The sequence below is a fragment of the Chiloscyllium punctatum genome, chromosome 4 (assembly GCF_047496795.1).
Source record: "Chiloscyllium punctatum isolate Juve2018m chromosome 4, sChiPun1.3, whole genome shotgun sequence".
In the NCBI taxonomy this organism is placed as follows: Eukaryota; Metazoa; Chordata; class Chondrichthyes; order Orectolobiformes; family Hemiscylliidae; genus Chiloscyllium; species Chiloscyllium punctatum.
In genome coordinates this window covers 74,461,432-74,486,024 of record NC_092742.1, presented here as the reverse complement: position 1 = coordinate 74,486,024, position 24,593 = coordinate 74,461,432, and the positions used below count along the sequence as shown (strand labels likewise).

Sequence of the window (24,593 nt, the reverse complement as noted above, 5' to 3'; positions counted from 1 at the left end):
TTATTTCTGAAACACCTGATTTCTCCATTACATTTTGGGTGACCTGGTCATTCAATTCCAGACATGCCTTTCTGTCTTCACCCAACCTAAACTAATAGCTAAAACAAGTAACAGAGAAGGTTGTGTGGTCTCTCTTTACACCTACTGGGGCTGTTGACATTGTGGTACAGCCTACTCTCCTTTTCACATCACCTCTGATTAAAATTAATGGCCCATTCCACTGCTGGGTAGCCAATTTCCAATCCATTTATCAGCAGAGGACAGTACTTTCATGGCCAATGTTCTGAAACTCTGACAGTTTTGCTGTTGTGCCTCATGAGAAAATTCCAAGGTCAATACAATTCCATGTTCACATAACTTATAAATCGTTAATTGCTGGAATTTTATTTGGTAGATAATCAGTATTTGCTATTGTGTCATAGCTACAAATGAAAACAAAAAGATTCCAAAAACACAAGTTCATCAATTGGATGGTTTGAAATATTTATACTGTGGACTGGTATTTGTGCAGAAGATTAAAATGAAAGTTATTTTTTCCTCAATGCTTTGTTTCCCAATAAAGCATCTTTCCTTGTCAAAATTAAAGATTTCACTATGAAAGCATTCCACCACATTATCAATTGTTATTTCATGCATGAGCGAACCTCTCTATCACAATATAAATAGACCAGTTTACTATTTTTGCTTCGAATGTCACATTGAACATATCCTTCTCCAAGTTCTGTTCTTTGCAGCAAATTCCATTTGAATTTTGTAATCTTCAGATAATCTAACTCCAACAATAAGATTAGACGTTGGGTTTTGGTATGCCATCCGAACTAAATTTAAGGCTCAAACAGACAGATTTCTGGTCTCCCAGGGAATCTGGGTTATGGGAGCAGCTGCAAAATTGGAGCTGAAAATTGTAATATGATAACAGTAGAACCTCGATTGTCTGAACGAGACGGGCAGGGATTATTTTGTTCAGATAGTTGATTGTTCAGATAGTCGATCTGATCGTAAACAAGCAGTAATTTATGAGTGCCACTTATCTGAACATTTCTCGGTTATCCGGCAATGCACGCCATAATGCCATTTAACCAATAACTGATCTATCGTAAACAAGTGGCAATTTGAGTGCCGGTTATCGAATATTTCTTGGTTATCCAACAATGCATAACGCCATCTAACTGATAACTGAATGCTGAGTTGCCTAATTCTATTTTTACAGGAGCTTGAGATCTTGTTCGGATAATCTGAAATTCGGATAATTGATGTTTGAGTAATCGAGTTGTACTGTATATTAAGTGGCAGAGTGGGATCGATGGGCCATATTGGCTACACCCATGACTTCTTATGTTCTACAGTGTATTCAAACTGTTGCATCGGATTAAATTAAATAGCTATTTAATTTAATCTAATCAGACTGATTCATTCAAATTATGATAGTAAAAATTGTGTCTTCCTCAAATATTCTTTCCCCTCTCACCTTAAACCTATACCCTCTGGTTGGAGTCTTCCACCCTAGGAAAAATGACCTTGGCTATTCACACTATCCATGTTCATGATTTTATAAACCTCTATAAGGTCAGCCTCCAACACTCCAGGGCAAATAGACCCAGCCTATTCAGCTTCTCCTGTTAGCTCAAACCCTCCAATCCTGATAGTATCGTTGTAAATCTTTACTGGACCCTTTCAAGTTTAACATCTTTCCCATAGTATGGAGACCAGAATTGAATACAATATTCTAAAAGTGGTTGAACCAATGTCCTGTATCAGCCAAAACATGACATTCCAACTCCTATACTCAATGCAATGACCAATGAAGGCAAGTGTGACAAATATGCCAAATGGCTTCTTTGCCACCCTGCAGGGCCATGCCATTACGTGTACAAGTCCTGCCCTGGTTTGCCTTACCTCATCTATTATACTCCTCAGCCCATTGGCCCATCTGATCAAGATCCCTTTGTACTCTGAGGTAACTTTCTTCACTGTCCACGACACCTCCAATTTTGGTGTCATCTGCAAACTTATTAACCATATCTCCTATAGTCACATCCAAATCATTTATATAAAAGACAAAAAGCAGTGGACCCAATATTGGTACTTGCCGGACACTGTTGGTCACAAGCCTCCAGTCCAGAAAACAACCCTCTATCACCACCCAATATCTTATCTTCAAGCCAATTTTGTTTGCAATTGGCTTGCTCCTCCTAGGTTCCATGTGATCTAACCCTGCTAACCAGTTTAGTATGCATAAGCTTGTCAAACACCTTGCTAAAGTCCATATAGACAAACCGGAGCACTCTTCCCTCATCTGTCTTCCTTGTCACCTCTTCAAAAAACTTAACCAAGTTAGCAAGACATAATTTCCCACATACAAAATCATATTGACTATCCATAATCATTCCTTGCCTTTCCAAATTCATGTAAATCCTGCCCCTCAGAATCCCCTCCAACAACTTACCCATCATTGATGTCAGGTTCACTGATCTATAGTTCACTGACTTTTCGTTACCACCTTTCTTACGAACACATTAGCCAACCTCCAGTCTTCCAGCACTTCACTTATCGCTGTTGATAATACAGATATCACAACAAAGAGCTCAGCAATCTCTTCCCTAGCTTCCCATAAGATCCTGGGATACACCCGATCAGGTCCCAGGGATTTATCTACCTTTATGCGGATTAAGACCTCCAGCACCTTTGCTTCTGTAACATCAACACTTAAGACATCACAATTTATGTCCATAAAAGTCCCTCACTTCTAATGTCCTTCTCAACAGTAAATACTGACATGACATATTTGTTTAATCTCACCTATCTCCTCTCATTTCACATGTAGAGTGCCTCGTTGATCTTTAATGGGTCCTAGTTGATCTTTTTCCCTCAATGAATTTTGTAGAATATATTTAGATTCTCCTTAACCCTATTTGCCAAAGTATTTCATGTCCCCTTTTTGTCCTCCTGGCTTTCCTCCAGGATACTCTCAATGCTCTGATAGCCCTCTAGGAATTCACTCAATTCCAGCTGTCATTACTTGACATCTGCTTCCTTCTTTTTCTTGACCAGAGGCTCAATTCTTCTAGTCATCCAGCATTCCCTACACCTACCAGCCTTGCCCTCCGCACTAACCGGAACATAGTGTCTCTGAGCCCCTGTTTTCTCATTTTGAAGGCTTCCCACTTTCCAACTGCTCCTTTACCTGCAAACAGCCTCGCCCAATCATTTTTTGAAATTTCCTGCCTAATGTTGTCAAAATTGAAAATTTAAATTTCAAATCAGGTCTATTCTTTTTCATGAATATTTAAAAACTAGTAGAATTATGATCACTTGCCCTAAAGTGCTCTTCCATTGACACCTCAATCACTTGCTCTGCCTTAGTTCCCAAGAAAAGGCCAAGTTTTTCTCCTCTCTATTAAATACATCCACATGTCAAGAAAATTTTTTGGTACACACTTAACAACACTATGGCAGTCTCAATCTATGTTTGCAGTTATATATTCAATGATGGCATATCCACAATCTAACATCTAATCATATGATTGGATAACCAGCAACGTAACAATAGCAATGTTTTCTGATCTGAACTCACTATCATCTTCCACTGGCTGCAAATGATCATGAAGGAGAGGTCACATCCAGAGAGATACCACCTCTGTGAGCTTCAGTACTGAAATAGAACTAGTAAATCCTTATTTTCTTCCTCCATTTTAAAAGTTTCCATTTCAATAAACTGAGTCAGCTGACTGAGGGATAGTTATCAGTCAATCACCTAAGCTCAGTATGTGTAACTAGTGTGAGTCATGATTAGATTAGATTCCCGACAGTGTGGAAACAGGCCCTTCGGCCCAACCAGTCCACACCGACCCTCTGAAGAGTAACCCACCCAGATCCATCTCCCTCTGACTAATGCACCTAACACTATGGGCAATTTAGCATGGCCAATTCACCTGACCTGAACATCTTTGGACTGTGGGAGGAAACCAGAGCACCCGGAGGAAACCCACACAGACACAGGGAGAACTTGCAAACTCCACACAGACAGTCACCCAAGGCTAGAATCGAAACTGGGATCCTGGTGCTGTGAGGCTACAGTGCTAACCACTGAGCCACTCATCTCAGCTCTGTTTCAGAGACTGCCTGTTGAAAGCATGCAACCAGTAAGCTGCGAACAGATATCACATCTGGTATGAGACACAGCCTGAGTGAATATACAGTTCAGGGAATTTGAAAAAAAGCATGGGAATTCAGCGCAGAAGGGAATATGTGTTTTTCGCTTGCAATTTTGGTTCCTCGTTTATAAGGTCTTTTATAGGATAAATTGAAGCTCAGATTCAGGGCTCAAGCACAAAAGAAAGAGCGACAGCAAAGGAAAACCATAAATTTGTTAGTTGGTAATGGCAACCAATTTGACTCTGTTATAGTTTACTTTCAAATGAAAGGTAAACAGGAAATATATAAATGTTACAAATGAAAAGACCAGCAGAAAATGTTTAAAAATCATATTAAGAACTAAATAAATAAAAAGGAGATACAGGGTGGGTGATTTGTTGTACCTGCATGATGTGGGAGCTAGTGAATGCCACTGAAGCTCATAGTGACCACATCTGTAGCAAGCGTTGGTTGCTTGATAAACTTCAGCTCAGAGTTGATAAGTCTGAGTTCCGAACACTGACACATCATGGACAGGGAGACTTAGCTATACTCTGTGTTCCAGGAGGCAGACACACCCCTTACATTAATTACCTTGAATTCAGTCAGTGGTCAGGGACAGGAGGGTGTAACTACAAGCAAGGCAGATGGAGGGATTCAGGAGGTAGTGCTGAAAGAGCCTTGAGCTTGTTAAATAGTTTTGAGATTCTTGCTCCATGTGGGGATGATATTGAGGGCTGTAGGAAGGATGAACAAATTGGCTGCACCACCATGGGACAGGGAGTGCCATTAAAAAGGGGAGAGAAAAAAGAAATGTAGTTGTAATCAGGGATGTATAGTCAAGGGAATGGATACTGTAACCTGTGGCCAGGATTGAGTCCCAAAGGCTGTGTTGCCTGCCTGATGCCAGAGTTCAGGCGATATTATTTGGGCTGCAGGGAAATATTCAGTTATTGCAGCTCAGGTAGGTACCAATAATATAGGTAGAAACAGGAAAGAGGTTCTGCTGAGGGTATATGAGCAGTTAGGGGCTAAATTAAAAAATAGAACCAAAAAGTGGTAATCTCTGGATTACGACCAAATCCATGAGCTAATTGGCACAGGGTCAAATAAATTACAGAGGTAAACACTTAGTTCAAAGACTGGTGTGACAGAAATGGATTTGAATTTGTGGTACATTGGTCCCAGCACTAGGGAAGGAAGTAGCTGTTCTGATGGGACAGGCTTCACTTGAATCATGCTGGGACCAGAATCCTGGCAAATCGCATAACTTTGGCTGTAGACAGGGCTTTAAATTAGACAGTGGAGGGGTTGGGTAGAGTTACATGGAAAATATTTCAATAGGTTAAAAGGGAAGGAGGGCCCATCAGAGGTTACTGAAGTTTCCAGATAGAAAGTATGGAGAGGCTCAGAAATCCAATGTCAGGCACAGCAGACAACTATGAGAGACTGGCAGTTTTAGATTAGAGTGGTGGTGAAAAAGCACACCAGGTCAGGCAGCATCCGAGCAGCAGGAAAATCGACGTTTCGGGCAAAAGCCCTTCATCAGTCAAAGCAGGACCCAGGATGTTGTTCTTAAGTGGATGCAGTATATGAAACAAAATAAATTGGCTTGTAGCACAGATTGAAATTGGTGGGTGCAATGTGGGTATCAGAGACATGGCTCTAAGAGGATCGGGCTGGGAAGTAATTATCCAAAGAACCTTCTTTTGAAAGCACAGGCAGTTGGGCAGAGGGGACGGATTGGCTCGTTAGTAAGAAATGAAATTAAATCAAGTGATAAAAGAGTCAGAAGGCACAGAATCTGTGTGGGCTGGGTTCAGGAACCACAAAGGGAAAACAACCCTTATGAAAGTTATGTACAGGCCCCCTAGCAGCATACAGTATGTGAGGCAGCAAACAAATCAGGACATAGAAAAGGCATGTAAGAAAGGCACCATTACAACATTTACAGGAACTTCAATATGCAAATGGCCTGGCAAAATCAGGTTGGCAGTGGATACCAAGAAAAAGAATGTGTGGAATATCTATCGTTTTTTTCTGGAGCAGTTTGTAGTAAAGTCCATGAGGGAAAAGGCAATCCTGAATCTGGTTACGTGTAAGAGGCAGACTTGATTAGGGAACTTAAGGCGGAAGAACCCCTAGGGGGCAGTAACCATACTTTGATAAAACTCATCCTGCAGTTGGAGAGGTAGAAGATGGAATCAGATGCAAAGGTATCACAATTGAGTAAATATAACTCAAAAACATGAGGGAGGAGCTAGCCACACTTGATTGGAAGGAGAACCTGGCAAGGAAGACAATGGCACGAGCTTTTGGGGGTAATTCAGGAGGCATAGCACAGGTCCATCCTGAGAAAGATAAAACATACTCAGGAGAAGATGAGGTAACCATGGCTGACAAGCAACGTCAAGGACAGTATAAAAGCAATACAAAGAGCATACGATCAGGCAAAGATTAGTAGGAATCATTTAAAAACTGAAAAAGCAATAAGTGGGGAGAAGATAAAATATGAGGGTCAGCTGGTCAACAAAACAAAAGAGGATTGCAAGAGCTTTTATTAGTTGTATAAAAGATAAGAGAGGTAAGAGTGGACACTGGACTACTGAAAAATGAGGCCGCGGTAGTAGTAATGGGGAACAAAGAAACGGCAAACAAACTGAATAGGTACTTTGAATCAATCTTCACAATGGAAGACACCAGTAATACACCTGAAATTTAAGAGACTCAGGGACAGAGATGACTGCAGTGGCCATTACTAAGAAGAAGGTGGTGGGAAAGTTGGAAGGTGTGAAGGTGGATAAATCATTCAGACAGATGGACTACGCCCCAGAGTCCTGAAGGAGATAGCTGAGCAGATTGTGAATGCATTGCTGGCGATCTTTCAGGAATCACTGGAGTCAGGGAGCATGTCAGAGAACTGGAAAATGGCTAATGTCACACCTGTGTTTAAATGAGGGAGGCAGAAACAGGAAATTATAGGCCAGTTGATATGACCTTGGTCATAGGTAAGATTTTAGAGTCCATTGTTCAGAATGAGATTGCAGAGTACTTGGAAGTGCATAGTAAAACAAGGTTGAGTCAGTACGGCTTTGTCAAGGGATGGTCATGCCTGACAAAATTGTTAGAGTTCCTTGAGGAGATAATGAGTAAGTTAGACAAAGGAGAGTGAGTAGATGTGATCTATTTGGATTTCCCAAAGGCCTCTGACAAGGTACAGCATTGGAGGCTACTCAAAAAGTGCCTATGGTATTAGGGGCAAGGTACTGGTAGGATTGGCTGACTGGCAGAAGGCAGAGATTGGAGGAAAAAAAAAGGTATTTTTCAGGATGGCAGATAGTAACTAATAGAGTTCTGCAGGGGTCGCTATTAGGACAGCAACAATTCATGTTATACATGAACAACCTGGATGAAGGAACTGAGGGCATTGTGGCTACATTTGCAGACACATAAAGATTGCTAGAAGAATAAGTTATATTGAGGAAGCAGGGAGGTTGAAGAAGGACCTGGACAGGTGGGTACAGTAGGAAAAGAATTGGTAGATTAAAAACAATGTGTAAAATGTGAGGTTAGGCACTTTGATAGGAAGAATAGACTATTTTCTAAATGGGGAAAAGCTTCAGTAATCTAAAGCACAAAGGGACTTTGCTGTATTCATTCAGGATTCTCTTATAGTTAACATGCAGATTCAGTTGTCAGTAATGAAGACAAATGCAATGTTAGCATTCAGTTCCAGAGGGCTAGAACACAACAGCAGAGTTTTTCGCCTGTATCTAAGAAAGAAGGTGCTGGTATTGGAGGGGGCCCAGTGTTTTACAAAAGTGTTCCTGGGGAGGATGGTCTTGTCATATGAGGAGTGGTTGAGGACTCTGGGTTTGAACTGGATAGAGTTTGGAAGGATGGAAGAGGGAAACATCATTAAAACTGACAGAGTATTGAGAGGCCTAGATAGACTGGAGATGGAGAAGACATTTCCACTCGTAAGAGAGACTAGGATCCAAGGGCATAACCTCAGAGCAAAAGGATAACCTTTTAGATCCAAGGGGAGGAGGAATTTCTTCAGCCAGAGGGCGGTAAATCTGTGGAACTCATTGCTGCAGAAGGCTTTGGAGGCCAAGTAATTGTATATGCAAGACAGAAATAGGTACGTTCTTTACTGGTAAAGGGATTAAGGGTTACTAGAAGGCAGGAGAATGGGTCTGAGAAACAGCAATCACAATCAAATGATGCAGCAGACTTGATGGATCAAATGATCTAATTCTGCTCTTATATCTTATGGTCTTATAAGTCCACTTATTTACCTTTCCTAGTGTTTCGTAGGCAAATTTAAATCACTGAGAACAGGCCGAATATGGATTGTTTATTAACAGACAAAGCAAATGAATGTACAAAGTAAAAATAGGAACCTAAACTAACTGCTTCAATTAACGTTAAATTGCTCTTCCTGAAGAAGTAGAATAATAAACTGTGCTACATCCTTCAGAATTAGTGGGGAAACACTTTATATTGGCCAGTGTAAGATTAAAATCGTAAATGGGTTTGTTTGGCACCTTAACATTGTTCAGCACAATTAACCATATATACTTTTTCTACATGTTCATCCTGTTTTTGTTGCTCTCACTACAGGAAACAGCTGCACTGTCTCTGACACTTTCCTAATTCCACAACTCACCAACATACCCGTCAATGGAATCAACTACCAACTTTTCGCCACAGTGAAATCTCAAGCAAATAGATCATCACAATGGCAATGTGTGGATATTTTAAGAAACTCAAGATGAGATAATTAATTAATTATTGTCTGAAAACATTAAGTAATCATATCTTCAATACCTGGACTATTAAAAGATATGCTCTTCATTATATTTATGGTTACAGAAATAACAAATCAGGATTTTAATTAAAAATGTACCACTTAAATGTAACCCATTTCTAAACTTTACCCAAGGGAACATGGTCAAAACATTGAATAAATGACATGTGGGTGGTAGGAAAAGCTATAAACCAATAATTAAGACAGAGTGTCAATCATGACTCTGAATCCCATACAAACTTATGCACTGCCAAAATAAACAAATAAATGATTGTTGATTTGCATCATTTTTGAAAGGAAACTAATATAATTCTGAAAATCAGTTAAATCTTAAGAAAATTATTCAAATAACATTATTAAATGCTTAAAAGAGGTTTCCAGAACACAAATCAATCCTGATCATCCAGATGAGGGATAAAATTGTGTTTCAGTTTTCAAATGAGAAATTTAACAGAAGGTTTGAGTCATTAGGATTTCCAGTTTTACTTTCTAACTTGTGTATGTGAGCAATGCACAGAGAATAAGAGTGCAATAGATAGATAAAGGGCATTGCTGTTCCCAACATCATCTTGTGGAACCACAACACCCATTTTTCTTCGAAAATGAGCTATTTACTAAAATGTGAAAATATGTTTTAAACATCCTCTTCTATGATTCTGTAGTAATGTCCATCAGAATACCCAAAAGGGCAACAAACTGTCTAAATATACTGCACTTGCACACTCAATAACTCAGTGCTCTAACTAATCTTTGTACTATGTATTAATGCGCAGAGTTCAAGGTTGTTGATGCTCAATGTATGCTATTGCATCAATGTACTGAACCACAGAAAATACAGATACCTGTGAATACCACATAGTCAGTGGCATGTCACAGCCCCAGAAAATATTCACTCTTTAGTCAATTGTATCAATCAAGTGACAGTCATGTATTGGACTTCAGGAACATGCTGTACCAAGGCAGACAAGAAATTCAATGGCTATTCAACATTATTCACAAGACAAACACTTTTTTCCCCCGTTTGCTGTGATAGTTTATGGCCAACAATGGGTAAAATAAACTGTAATTCTAAAATAGAAGGCAATTTAATTTTGTTTCAGATACTTCATATTTGTGCATAAAAGTAACACAAACGTTTATACTAGTGAAAGACAAAATAATTTCAGTAGCCACTCAGGACTGAAAACAGCTTTCTGCAAGTGCAAAAATGCAAGTAGCCAAAGTTTTTAAGCAAGTCACCATCTCAAGAATTGAACAAATAACCTTTAGTTTATCTTCCTTCCAAAATACCTTCTCCACATCAGATGGTTGCTTCCTCCTACTCTATTTCTTTGATATGTAAACCACCTTTTAAGCATGTTTCCCTGTGCTACATTTTAAGTCTCTGAAGGCAAAGATCATACATATAATCTCAGGATAGCAAAAGCATTACAGAAGCGGATATTAAAAAGGTATTTTCCAACTACTTATTCCATAAAATATTAATTACAAGTTTGTACGTGTACTGTATAGGAGAGTATTCGGTATCCGATTTCCTGTCTAGTCCTAAATCAATATAAGATAACATGCGCAGCATCAATCATCTTAGCTTTTCTTTCAGGCTTATAGATACAATGCACATATTGCACTTCTCCTTCAAGTAACAGCTGCGAAATTAATCATTGATGATCGAATTCTTACCTAAAAAGGACAGTCCTTTTCTTTGCAACTTTTCACGAAGCAGAATTTCATGCTCCTGTCCAATCGCACTATAGATAGCTGGTTAAGGAAGACATGCATGTTGATGCACAAAACTGAAATAATGGTTGGTCAGAGGTGTTGCTTTCAACATTTTTAACTGCACAATGCATTGGATAAACAATAAGATAATCAACGCCAATACAAAACGCTTGGTGGTTCAAGCAAAGCATTTGGGTTAACTAAGGCAGGTAAATGTTTTGTTACATGGGAAAGATTAACTTCAATAATAATATTATATAAATCACATGCTGGGGCTACAACTTGTTCAACAATACCTTAATTAGAACTTAAAATATCAAGATAACCTATTGAACAAATATGTACTCAAAGAATTATGCTAAATTACACTTGAAACTTTTGCAAAGAAATTTACAGCAATAGGTCAATATATAAATTATTTAGCTATTAGGGAGGCTCAAGAAAGCAATATATGCAGTATTCAGTGTGCAATGTTTTGCAATGGTAAAGTAGGTTGGTTTGAATGGTCCACATTTTAGCTGGCTGGACTGTTAGTCAATTTCAACCAGGTTATTTGATAGGCCATTATCATGATTTCATATAATGCTTAAGGCTAAACAGATTATATTGGCCAGGGAAACCATTTCTGATTTATGCTGTGAATATCGTATAACTACAGTAACAGCACAAGGTAATTCTTTGTAAAGGAGTTTGGAACATTTCTAAGGGACATGATAACATGCTACATAAATGTGAGTTAAGATTTTGTCTCACGGCTTTTATTGCAAGTGTATGAATTTGAGTGTAAAACGATCAATAATTGTATGGCTGAACTGCTCACTGGCACTCTCTTGTTTAGGTTCAGGTGAAGAATGCCATTTGGGCAAGGTTGCAATTAAGTGTCAGCGCCTGCAGAAATCATGTCCGATCATAAGTCATTCCCTTCAAGTGAGAGACACATTAGGAATGGAAAAGAGAAAAAGAACAATCTAAATATATATATTAAAAAAACCTCAGGTACTGAATAAACATTAGCTGATGTCATTGATAATTATGGCATCATTGCTGCATGGTCTACAAGGGAGAAAAAACACCTGTAAAATGTCCTCAGCAACTTTCCAGAAATAACCTACTATTTCTGGAAAATCAATCAGTCTTCTGGCATTTATGCTGAAGTTGACATCATTTTGTTATTGGTGCTTCTCATATATTTAAATAGCTAAATTTAAAATCATTATACAATCCTTCACAAGGTGTTATCTTCACGAAATCTAACTTGAAATTGATTTTTAAAAAATCATCTGCCCATTAAATCTGTAGAATTTTCAATGTTAAACAAATTAATTTTTGTCTTCATGAATTAAATTATTCAAATATCAATATTATAAGTAAGCATTTTCTTAAATTTTAAAATCAATACTGTGTAAAGAATACTGATTCTTTATAACAGCTTTTGATAATAACATATGCATTATACACACTTCCTTGAGTGGACGGTAAAATTATTCAATTGCTTATTATGTTTACTGTAATGTCAGTGGGAACTCTTCCAATAGAAATCGCAATGTTAATTTAAAGACCCACTTCTACTGTTCCCTCACCAAGTGGTATTTCCTTTCTCCCAATTATGAAAACTACTTTATGAAATAAATGTGCTGCTATTTTTATTTCAGTGACCAAAACAGCTCATGCTTTAAATAAGAAAAAAAGTCTACAGTGTTTTAAACTCAAAGGTTTCAGAAATAAAATTAAGAGGCGGCATAGGAAAGACATATGACCTTCTGCAAGTTATCATATATAAAACAAAGTGTTGTATGTAAAGTTGAAACAATCGTTGTGATGACAGCTGCATTTATTTAAAGAGATATTATGTACTCATAACTTGAAAAGGATTATAATCAATTTTACCCTTTCATTTCAGATTATATATTAATTATTTCTGAAAACAGTGAATTCTGAAATGCCATCATGATAGTAGTTGAGAGTTTATTGATAATAGAGACAAAACTAAGGAGATTAAATTCATAACTGAGTTGATAGCATTTTTATTAAATTGTGAGGCATTAGCTGTGTTTTATAAATTCAATTTCCTCACGTAATTGCTATGTTTTTATGTTTCCTCTATACTGTTACCAGTATTCAGTGTCTGCCTCATTTTTAAAAAAAGGTAAAAATAAAGATAAAACAACAACAGTATTAACACAATTTCTGATTTTTAAAGTAACCTGATAGCAGCGGCCTCATTTTAGCAAAAAATTGGAACACAGAAAGGCATAATCTAAGATTTTGCATGCAGCACTTCTGCTTTAATGTTGAACATCAACATCAAATCAAATTCTGTATTCTAATCCACGTGAATGATCTATTGTGTTGTGGGGATTTTAGGCATGCCATAGAGGTGAGCTGAGTTAATGCAACTGGTAATCAGTGTGCTAGATGAAAGTAACAATGTATTGATGTGCTTTGGTTATTAAATACTCATCAGGGTGTTTTTTTTAAGCTGTAACTGTCAGTAACTGATGAGGAAGAAACACATTGCTATCACAAAATGACTTTAGCTGGGGGTGTTATCAACACCACTAGACAGGATCAAGTAAACTGTTCCCAACCTATCAATCAACAAAGATCACTTTACACTCTTGTACTGATGCACAACATCAAAATATCTTATTTCCACATTCCTTTACTAGGAGGTCATAATAAAGAACCCATTCTCACAAATGTACTTTATGCAATAAAAGTAACAGAATAAATAAAATCAGTTGGTTTGTACTTACACTGATATTTATTGATGTGTGTCTCAGATCGTCAGATCCCTCTGAACGAAAAAACTGCTCAACCCTCTCAATTCAATGACATGGGAAGGAAGGAATAATCACCCCATCAGAGAAAGGTCAGAATGAGGAGCAAAACATGAACAGCTGTTACTTGAACTGACAAAAAAATTCTAGTAAGACACTGTAACTGCGATCTCAGTGATGCCTAAAATATTCCACATAAAATGGTTCGATAAGAAAACCTTAGAATAGGTTACATTCAAGTTATAAGTGAGTGACCAAGGCATTTGGACACAGGGATAAAAGAGCCACATGGGTTCATAAAGACGACAAGTGCATTAAAGTACATCATGCAGAGGAACAGTATCAGTGCAACCCTGACCTTGTGTAAAAAGAAACTTACTCATAAAATCCAAGAATTCGAGGTTATGTGAAGTGCAATACTATTGACAAGTGCAATCTCAAACTGTTAAATCAGCTAAATGACAAATTTAATGCATAGATTATAGAACTACTGGAATTCTGTAATCACTTGGGGGAACAAATGGCAAGTAATAACCATACGATACAAGTGCCAGTCAATGCCCATCTCAAATAACAGACAATCTAATTAATCAGCAACCTTAACATCCAATGGCATTATCATCAAGGAATCCCCCTTTATCAGCATCTCGGGGTGGGGGGGGGGGTGCTGTTGCCACTGACCAGAAACTGAACTGGACTTGCCATACAAGTTCAGAGTAGATCAGAGGCGAGGCAACTCCTTACTCCCAAAGTCTACACATCATCTACAAGGCACAAGTCAGGAGTATGATGGAATACTCTCCATTTGCCTGCATGAGTGTAGCTCCAATAACATTCAAGATGCTTGACACCATCCAGGACAAAGCAGCCTCAAACATTCACTCATACCAGCATCAATGCTCAGTAGCAGTTGTGTGTCCCATCAATAAAATGCACTACAGGAATACACCAGAAGATCTTTATTCAGCATCTTCCAAACCCACAACCACTTCTGTCTAGAAGGACAAGAGCATAAGTTACAGGGGAACACCATCACTTGCAAAATGCCCTCTAAGCCACTCACCACCCAGACTTTGAAATATATTGCTGTTCATTCAGTGTCACTGGGTCATAATAATTAAGAGTTGGAATAAAGTAAATCATTGTAGAATTAACAACATTTGCTTGGAAGAGAATAATTATTAAATCATAAGGATCAGATAATATCAAGTCACTCCTGCTTCATTTTCACAGTATCACCAGCAATTAAAAACAGAAGTACTGGAGAAACTCAATAGTGGCACGGTGGCTCAGTGGTTAGCACTGCTGCCTCACAATGCCCGGGTTCAATTCCTGCCTCTCTGCGTGGAGTTTGCACATTCTCCCTGTGTCTGCATGGGTTTCCTCCGGGTGCTCCGGTTTCCTCCCACAATCCAAAAATGTGCAGGTTCGGTGAATTGGCCATGCTAAATAGCCCATAATGTTAGATGAAGGGGTAAATGTAGGGGAATGGGTCTGGGTGGGGTGTGCTTCGGTGGGTTGGTGTGGACTTGTTGGGCCGAAAGGCGTGTTTCCACACTGTAAGTAATCTAATATAATCGAATCTAATCTAATCTTAACAGAATCTGTGGAGAGAGAAACAGAAGTAGTATTCCAAGTCCAATGAACTGTTTGTTCCAAAGAAATTATTTATAGTATCTTAAGCTTGAGTAAACACTGCTATAAGACCTGCTAAACCACTCCACTTTTTCCCCTCAACCATCTCCTTGCCAGGATGTCTGGTTTCTGTATCTAAATATCAGTAAATCTGAAAGCACGGTTTTCATCTCAACTCAAACTATGCACACTTGTCACTCATACCAACCTCTCCTTGGCCAATTACTCACTAAAGCTGAACCAAAAGCTGTCCAAAACACTGAAATTCTGTTCAACCTACAGTTATGCTTCAAATCTTCAGTCATTAAAATCAGCTTCTTCAACTCTGCAATTCTTCCTGCCCTGACCAGCACTGAGATTCTTATCAATATTCTGTTCCTTCAAGCCAGATTTATCTAATGTGGCCTTCTATCCCCTATTAACTTAGCTGCCTATATCATGTGTTACAACAACTCTTTCTTACCTATTAATTGCCATTTTCCTTTTGGAATGTTCTATATTAAAATTATGCATCCATCTTTGTCACTCTATAGTCTTGGTCCACTTGCAATTAGTAATCTCTTTCAGCCTCAAATATTAACCGATAACTAATAATTAAAGCTCTTTGCCCCATTGGTGGTGACACAGATTCTAAAGTCTGACTCTTTAGAATTGCTTCCTGCAACAATGTGTACCTTCACAATTAAGACTTTATCGTCAAACCTTCAGGCAACTTCTCTGAAATGTCCATTAAATTATTCTTTGCATAATTGACTAGCATATTTATTTCTGCATTCCAATCAAGCATGATTCTTCATGTTGAATGTGTTGATGAAGAATCCAAGTTGTTCATTTCTGGAATTTTCTTTTTTGTCTACAAAAATCAGCCAGTACCCCATTAACTCAAAATAAAAAAATGGATTTCTATTAAACCTTTCAGTCTCTTAAGATCCCTTAAAGTATTTCACACTGAATGAAATATCTTTTCAAATAGTCACCATTGTGATGTAGAGAAATGCAGCAGCCAAACTGCAAAGTTTTTTTTGTGATGCTGGTAAATGCTTGCAGTAAGACTAGGAATCTCTCTTGCTCCTCAAAAGAAAATAGACAGAACTTCTGTTTGACATCTTATCTAACAGTGTGGCCCTCCCTCAACCCTGAACTGAAATGTCAACCCAGATTGTCTTCAAGACACTGAATTAAGTCTGGAAAATATAAAATCTGACTGGAGGCAAACGCTATCTCATTCAGTCAACGCTGAAACCGTAGAAGCTACATGGTTAAATAAAATCAGGACAATTGTTTTTAAAACTCAAACTACATTATAAATGTATGCTTTTGGGAACTCATATTGGATACTCAAATGAATACTCAATTTAAATGTCTAGCAGAGTTGAGTAAACATACATAGTAAGTTTTTATTAAAGACAGGTCTGCAAAATTGTATAAAGACTGCTGCAATTTAGTCAAAGCCTTAAAGCAGTGAATTCTACAATTCTTTCCACCTTACAAATATATCATGTTGTCCACACTGAATTTCTGCAGCTAAGAAGGAATAAGATTTGCTGTGACCCTTGTTGATTGAAAATACATGGATAGGGTATGAAACACATGTTATGTGAAGCAGAACTTGATGTCAAGTTAAGCTAGACACATCTCATCTACAGAGTCATAGCTCGTCAATTTCAGTCCTAAATTTTATGGAAAAAGATACTGTTTGATGCAGTCTACCAATGGTCCATAACAGGAGTCGTTCACCGTACACTGCAAGCAAATAAGAGATGAAAAAGTGCATTAAAAATGTAGTCAGATAATCCACTGGTAAATCAGATAACTATTATGGCAAATAGCATTCTGAGAATTGCAATTACAATTTACAGTTCCTGAGTATGGTTCAAAAGACTGTCAAGGACTGTTCAATCTTAAAATGTAAAAATTACAACCTGCATAGCTTGTATGAACAATAAAGGAAACTGTTAAAAAGGAAAAAAAGCTTTTATACGCAAATAGTTTATTGGCTTTGCTGTGAACTCTGATCTGTATGAAGGTTTACAGTGACAGTAATTAAATGAAGTATAAAGTCTTTTACTTTAGCTGTGAGAGTGTGAACCGCTATTTAACACAAAACGTCACTAGAAAAGATAACTGTGATTAATACAGTACCTGATAGACTTGATTAGCTAGAACCCTGTCAGGAATCTGAGATGGGTCCCTTAACATGCCATTTATGACAGGTTTGCTCGCTAGATAGGGATAAAAAAAAGCGTTAATATATTGTGCTGTTCTATTTCAGATTACAGATAAAGTAGTGAATTTATCTTGCGTTACACATAGTATGAATAGGTTACAATGCCTCTCAGCTTTTTGAACTCATTAAATCAATTTTATTTAACTAGTTTTCATAGAGCAACGCGAAGTGAACATGTAATAATTCTGCAGAATATACACTGAAAGGCATCAACTCAGGCCAATACCAGTAAACCTAATCTAACTGAAAATACAAATCTTAAGAATTATTTACAAACTAGTACAGCTCATTGAAAAAATTGTTTTTATTTTTTAAAAAAAAAATCTTACTGTGGAAAATAGGAAAGACATTAGAAAGGTTCGCTGGAGTTCCAGAATTTTCTTTGCAATCTCTATGAAATAGGCAGTTTTCCCTTAATTTTGGTATGCATCTTTAAATAAGCATTTAGATGTAACACAACCTTCAGATGCATTGTGATTGTTGAATACCTAACAAAACAATTTAGTTTTTACTTGAATAATACAGTATGATCTTTACTATTCCCGTGACAATACAAATAAAGTCCAACTTCCCACATACTTCCCGACTCTTCACCATCTTTGACTCTCCCCTCCATGTTATCAGCTACATGTCAAGGCAGCCTGCTTCAATGGAAACTTGATTGAAACTGCCCACTCTCATTTCAGTTGAAACCTTTAACAGATGTCAAACTAGACTGATCATCTCCAGATTGCAAAGTTGAAAGGTCAGTTTTGTCACGTATCATGCCATTACTCTCTAAATTCAAAAAAAAAAAATTGACTTAAAAAAAGTCAAATGACGAAACCAATGGCATGCAAGTTACAACCAAACACACTGTTTGAATGAGATACTAAACTTTCATTGGTTTCTAACAGCTGCCTGAACTTTAACATTACATATCTTACATACATGCAACTGTACACATTCCAAGGGAATCAATCTTCAGAGAACATGAGCAAATAGTAACTATCTCCAAACTCTTTAGTCTTGACGCATGGCTTCATTCATAAAAGGGATATTAAATGTATTGCAAAGTCAATAGAGATGTCAGATGTAATTTTGTTATCAGAATTTAAGTACATACATTTATAGAATCTCTTATCTCATCTCAAAGTCATTTTCATCCCATAAATTACTTTTTTGAAATATAGTTGCATTGTAATGTGGTCATTATGGCAGGCTACTTGAGCACACAAGATTCAACTAACTGAAAATTAGAAAAATGACCAAATCAGTTTTTAGTTTTGTTGTTAGGGAAGACACTGGTATAACTCCATCACCTTTTTCTAATAGCCCACCAGCGTGTGAGCCAGTGGGATGGGCAAGCTGAATCTCAGTTTAGTGTCTCAGTGAAAAGAATATTGACTCAGTCAGGTTTCTTCCCCTTTTGAGAAAGTGAGTAATTATGAGGGGTTGTGAAGAGTTTAAAAAAAAACTACTGCAGAAAGAGGTGAAAAATGTAAATTAATTCTTACATGAATTCAAACTATTAAAAGAGCATGTTAAAATTTGTTAACTTTTGTTAGTTAAATAATGTAAGCTCAAAAAATTCAAAATATTAATGACCTCCTGTAAAATTTCTCATGTATTACATCCAAAAATGTTGCTTTTCTCCAAAACAAGATTGAAATCAGGTGGATAATAAAACTCCAGAAAAAACAGGGAATGTTGGATATATTCAACAGGTTTGGCAGCAAGTGTAGCTACAGAACCAAAAGTAAACTTTTAGGCTGGTGACCCTTGAAGAAGTCTTACTCATCTGTGATAGAGTTTCCATTTGTTTCTTTTACCATCAACATTTTCCACTTTTGTTCATCTGAACATTCGCTTTTACAGACACTTCCCCTTGATCAGCAACTATTTCCATCTTTGACTTGTTTTGCTTGTATTTCAGCTGGGTTTCCATCCTTTATGCTTTGAATCTACCCATGATTACATCTATCTCCAAGATATTCAGCATTCCTTGAACCACCATTCTTGTGGTATCCCCACTCACTTAACATAATATACCATCAAATCCAGTCTTGAATTCTCTCCTCAAATTCACTATATCTCAAAGCTACTCTCGTCTACAATTTCACCTCATTCGTTACCTTATTCAGCACTTTACCAACAAACTTTATCTTTTTCATTTCAGGTATCAAGAACTAAACACTTCACCAATTCATGGACACAAAAACATTTGTTTGATTAATCTTCATCTTCACTTTCTTCTGACTTTATCTTCTTTTTGTATTCTCACTAATGACTATTTTTTTTCACAATCCCCTCTGATGCTCCCTACTAGCCCTGAACAATCACTTTTCAGTAAAGGTGTCAGTGCTATTACCTTACCAACCTTCCCCACCTTAAATCAATCAGTTTTAAGCTGAATGTAATACTGAACTCTTCTTAGCTGCCTTCATCCCTACTCCTTTTCCAAACAGTGGACCTGTCATCTTTCAAAATCTTCAACCATCTGAATGCTTTCATGTTGCATTTTCCTGTCTCCAGCTTATTTATTTCTTTGCTAACTTCATTCATTCTCACTTATCTCCCCAAAATTTACAACACTCTGCCCCAATGTCTCCAGACTGCTTCAACCGCTTTTGCAAGATTCACATGGAGGATTTCTCTAATAAACCCATTGTTTTTGCTAGTTTCTGACACCAAAACAGATTTCCCCAAACTAAACTCAAATCTTTTCATCTCATTCATCTCATCATCTACAACAGCCAGGTCAGCAACAGGGTTTTCTGCTTTTTTGTTGAATAGAGGACCAACCAGTCTCCATGGCTGAGCTTGTTCTCACAGCTAATATTTTTTATTGCGCAGATATACTTCATTCACAGAATTATCTGTAAGGACATACAACGGTCCAAATAAACAGACTTTGCAGAAGTACTATATTTGGAATTTGGACACCCCTCAGAATTTCCATCCAATTGCAACAAAAGGCACTCTCTAATCATGCAAGGAAGGTATTTACTTTCCCTTAAGGGACCAAGGGAGTCTCAAATCTTAGCAGATCCACGGCAGAAAGATTTTTGTTATTAGTGAGGACACAAATAATACTTTAGCAGAAAGGCAGTGGTCTTTACCCACCACGCCTTGGTGGCAGCTGCCCTCAACTTTATTTCATCCTCAGCACATAGTCCTGCACCTTGGACTGTACCAATCTGCAAAACTATCAAAATTAGCCCGTTACGCTGAAAGACAAAGTTTCAGGCAGGAAAACAAAACTGCCTTTTACTAACTTGGTCCTCCAGGTACGGTCGATGTTTGTCTCTGTGCATCCAAGGAACAGCCCGTAATGCACAGAGTACTACGTCACAGCGCTACTTGGGGTGACCTTTGACAAAAACCACCTCATTTCTCTCATACCTTCTTGGTAAGGACATGTCCCTGAAGAGGATGTTAGACAGACAGTCTTTTTCCCCCACAGCTTCTTTGAGCGTAGTGTGGACTGGCAGTGTGTCTGGGCCTATGTGAAGGATCTGATGGATAATGCCCTTCTCACCACCGGCCAAGCTATATCTTGGTGCTTGTTGGAAAGGTCTGGCAATGAGGTATTCCCCCAAATAACTTCGACAACCTGCTCAGGGAATCACCCGGTAAGATCAACCCTCTTCTTTTTCTGCAGGGTGATGAGGATGTTATGTGTCAACCAAAGCCTGACAGACTTAGAGTATAGAGACGTACAGCATGGAAACAAGCCCTTTGGCCCAATTTGTCCATTTCAACCAATTACCCCAAGCCAATCTAGTCCCACCTACCAGCACCCAGCCCATATCCCTCCAAACCCTTCCTATTCATATACCCATCCAGATGCCTTTTAAATGTTGCAATTGTACTAGCCTCCTCTACTTCCTCTGGCAGCTCATTCCATATAAATACAAGCCTCTGCGTGAAAACGTTGCCCCTTAGGTCTCTTTTATATCTTTCCCCTCTCACCCTAAACCTATGCCCTCTAGTTCTGGACTCCCCCACCCCAGGGAAAATACCTTGTCTATTTACCCTATCCATGCCCCTCAAGTCAAAGGCATTTACCTTTCCAAATTTTCCATGACAGACTGGTGATATGGAACTACTTGGAACGTACCGTGCAATGAGGCCAGGCCTGTCCTTTGCAACACTGGGGACAGATAGAACCTCAATATGTAGTGACACTTGGTGTTTGAGTACCAATGGTCTTCGCACAGCTTGATGCAGCCATACACAAAAGGTGACCATCAGGATGAGAATAACATTGGGTACATTTCCCCCCACCCTACAAATCCAACTCTCTGTACATGGTCACCCTGCAGACACGGTCCATCATTGACCTCCACTCAAATTTAGCAACTCATCATTTAACTGAAGTCACTTCCTTTATATAAAAGAGGGTGTTACAGGAACAGAGTGCTATAGGTCCTAGTAATGCTTACCACTTTCTGGATATGTAAATATGGAAAACTTGCATTTAAACTGGAGTGCTAGATGTCATAAAAACACGAAAAGTACCTTTTCAATCCATGCACAGGACATGGTCATCGTTAGCTGACCAGCATTTATTGCCTGTCCGCTTGAGAAGTTGGTGGTGAGCTGTAGTCCACATTCTGTAGATTGATCCACAATGCCCTGAGGAGGGAATTCTAAGCCACCAGATGTTGCTAAGGAGGATTTTGCAAAGTCGACAGGGCTGCTTCTACCATTGTCCACCCCTATACCTCCAGTGCCTCAGTTGATGCTAGATGGCCCATCTGGTTTTATTTCCTAATGGACTTTGGAGCGATTGATATATGTGAGTAGCTTGCTAGGCCATTTCAGAGTTGGGTCAACCACACTGCTCTGCGTCTGGAGTCGTATGTCAGCCAAACGAGGTGAGGAGGCAGATTTCCTTCCCTGAGGGACATTAGTGAGCCAGATAGGTTTTTCAGAAAATCAACAATGATTTCAAGGTCATCAGTAGATTGTTAATTCTGAATATTTTTCATTGAATTCAAATTCCAACATCTGTCATGACGAGATTTGATTCCAGGTCTGCAGAACATTTCTGGATTAACAGTCTAGCAAAATTACTGCTAGGCCACTGCTTTCCCATATTTTACATTAATGAAGCATTTTGCAAATGCAGTCACTGAAACATAGGAAATAAACAACAAATTTATAGAAAGCTATCATGTACAATAATGCTTTAAAGACTTTGATTGAGGGATAAATATCACCCAGGGCTTGGGAGATAACTCCCTGGCTATTTAAAGCAGTGGCATGGGTCTTTTGCCTCCAGCCAACAACTGCACTACATTCAAAGCAATACTTCTTCACTAGAGTATCAGCAGTGATGCTTGTTCTCAAACGGTGGAGTGTGACATGAATCAAGATTAGAGTGATGCTGGAAAAGCACAGCATCAGAGCAGCAGGAAAATCATCAGAAAGGGCTTTTGCCTAAAATGTCGATTTTCCTGCTCCTCCAATGCTGCCTGACTTGCTGTGCTTTCCCAGCATCACTCTAATCTTGACTCTGATCTCCAGCATCGGCAGTCCTCACTTTCACCCTGTGGCATGAATCAAGCATCTCAAAATGTAAAACCTAGACGCTGATGTTGTGTAAAATTCTATATACAATCCTACTCATGTCCCCTCCATTACTCCTGTTAGTAGTGCATTGTTATGGCTTCCTTCTCTTGCCTTGAATTGGAAAATTCCAGAAATTTGCTTCTAATTTCCACCCTCTTCTCATATTTGCACAATCCATCTCAGTCTGTTTCCTTTCTCTTGAATTTGTAGAGATAGGCTTTATACCCACTTTACAGCTGCATAAACAAATTGGAAATAAAGTTTAATTATGCATCTGGTCTGGCAGCATCCATGGAGAGAAAGCAGAATTAACATTTCAGATCCAACAAGTCTTCTTCATAATCAACCTTGGCTAGGAAAACGTTGGTATATATACGTGGGAAATGATTGGTTGTAGATGAGCCCAGAGAGAAAAACACCTGACAGACAAAAGAATGGACAAAGCTCAGCCTGGGAGAATCAATATCTGCTAATGGGGACAACTGGTAGCTGATAATGGGTTGATTGTGGTAGCAGCCTATGTGATGACAAAGCCTGTTTGTGGGGTTTGGAATAAGGGCATGGGAGAAGGAAATCAGGGCCTAAAACTATTGAAATCAATATTGAATGCAGAAGGCTACAGGGACCTCAAGTAGAAAATGAGGTGCAGTTCTTCCAGCTTGTGCTGGGTTTCTCTGAAGATGTTGGCCAGGAAATATGGTGTGTGCTGAAGGGACAAGCATTCAGAAAAATGTAGGTATTCTGTGTTTTGTGTCCCAACATACAGAAGACCACAATGTGAGCATGTATACAGTAGACTGGATTGAGTGAAGTGCAGATAAACCGCTGCTTCACCGTGAAGGTGTGTCTGGGACCTTGGAGAGACAGGAGGGAGGAGGTAAAAGGGCAAGTGTTACACCTTCTGCAATTGCAAGGGAAGATGCCATGGTAGTGTGAGGTGGTGTTGGAGAGGAATGGCCTCTGTGGAAGGTTGATAAGGGAGATAAGGGAGGGGAGGGGAATTGTATCTGGTGGTGGCATCCTGCTGGAGGGATAGAAATGACAATTAATGATCCTTTGGACATGGATACTCAAGGAATGGTGAGTGAGGACTAGAGGGACCCTATCACTATTATGGGAGGGAAGAGAGCAGGTGAGGGCCAAAGTGAGGGAAATGAGTCAAGATACAGCTAAGATCCCTGTCAACCACACTCGTGAGGAATCCTTGGTTTACGAAGAAGGTAGAGTTTCAGAGACTCCCTTGCGAAGTTGGCATCATCGGAACAGAGGGACTGGGAGAATGATTTAGAGTATTTACAGGAAGCAGGGTGTGAGGGTGTAGAGTCTAGATAACTGGTGGGAGGCGGTGGACTTGTTGTGAATATTGACATTTGGACAGTTATGTGGATAGTATCGGGTTAGAAAAGGATGTGAACCAAACACTGGCAAATGGGACTAGTTCGGTTTAGGAAAGGAGGTTGGCATGGATAAGTTAGGCCGAAGGGCCTGTTTCTATGCTGTATGCCTTTTTGACTCTACTCATTGCTCACTATGTGGTCTCCTCTAATTGGGCAAAACTGGGCAACCATTTTGCAGAATACCTATGTTCTGTCTGCAAAAGTAACCCTGAGCTTTCAAGGTTGCCTGCCACTTCAACATACCACTGTGTTCCCCAGCCAGTCTCTCTGTCTCAGGCTTGCTGCAGTGCTCCAGCAAAGGTCAGCACATTCGGGAAGAACAGCACCTG

The 24,593-nt window shown here is 38.8% G+C and overlaps 1 protein-coding gene across 4 annotated transcripts in view; it reads right to left on the bottom strand.

The window, feature by feature from the left end:
• Positions 1-24,593, bottom strand: part of cdin1 (CDAN1 interacting nuclease 1) — a 211,600-nt gene that overhangs the window by 71,136 nt on the left and 115,871 nt on the right. For all 4 annotated transcript variants that reach the window (XM_072569047.1, XM_072569046.1, XM_072569045.1 and 1 more), the window contains exons 6-8: positions 17,224-17,303; positions 16,775-16,824; positions 10,628-10,695 (exon numbers count right to left, since the gene is read on the bottom strand). In XM_072569047.1, the coding sequence (XP_072425148.1) occupies positions 10,628-10,695; positions 16,775-16,824; positions 17,224-17,303 (198 nt within the window). The remainder of the gene's footprint in view (positions 1-10,627; positions 10,696-16,774; positions 16,825-17,223; positions 17,304-24,593) is intronic.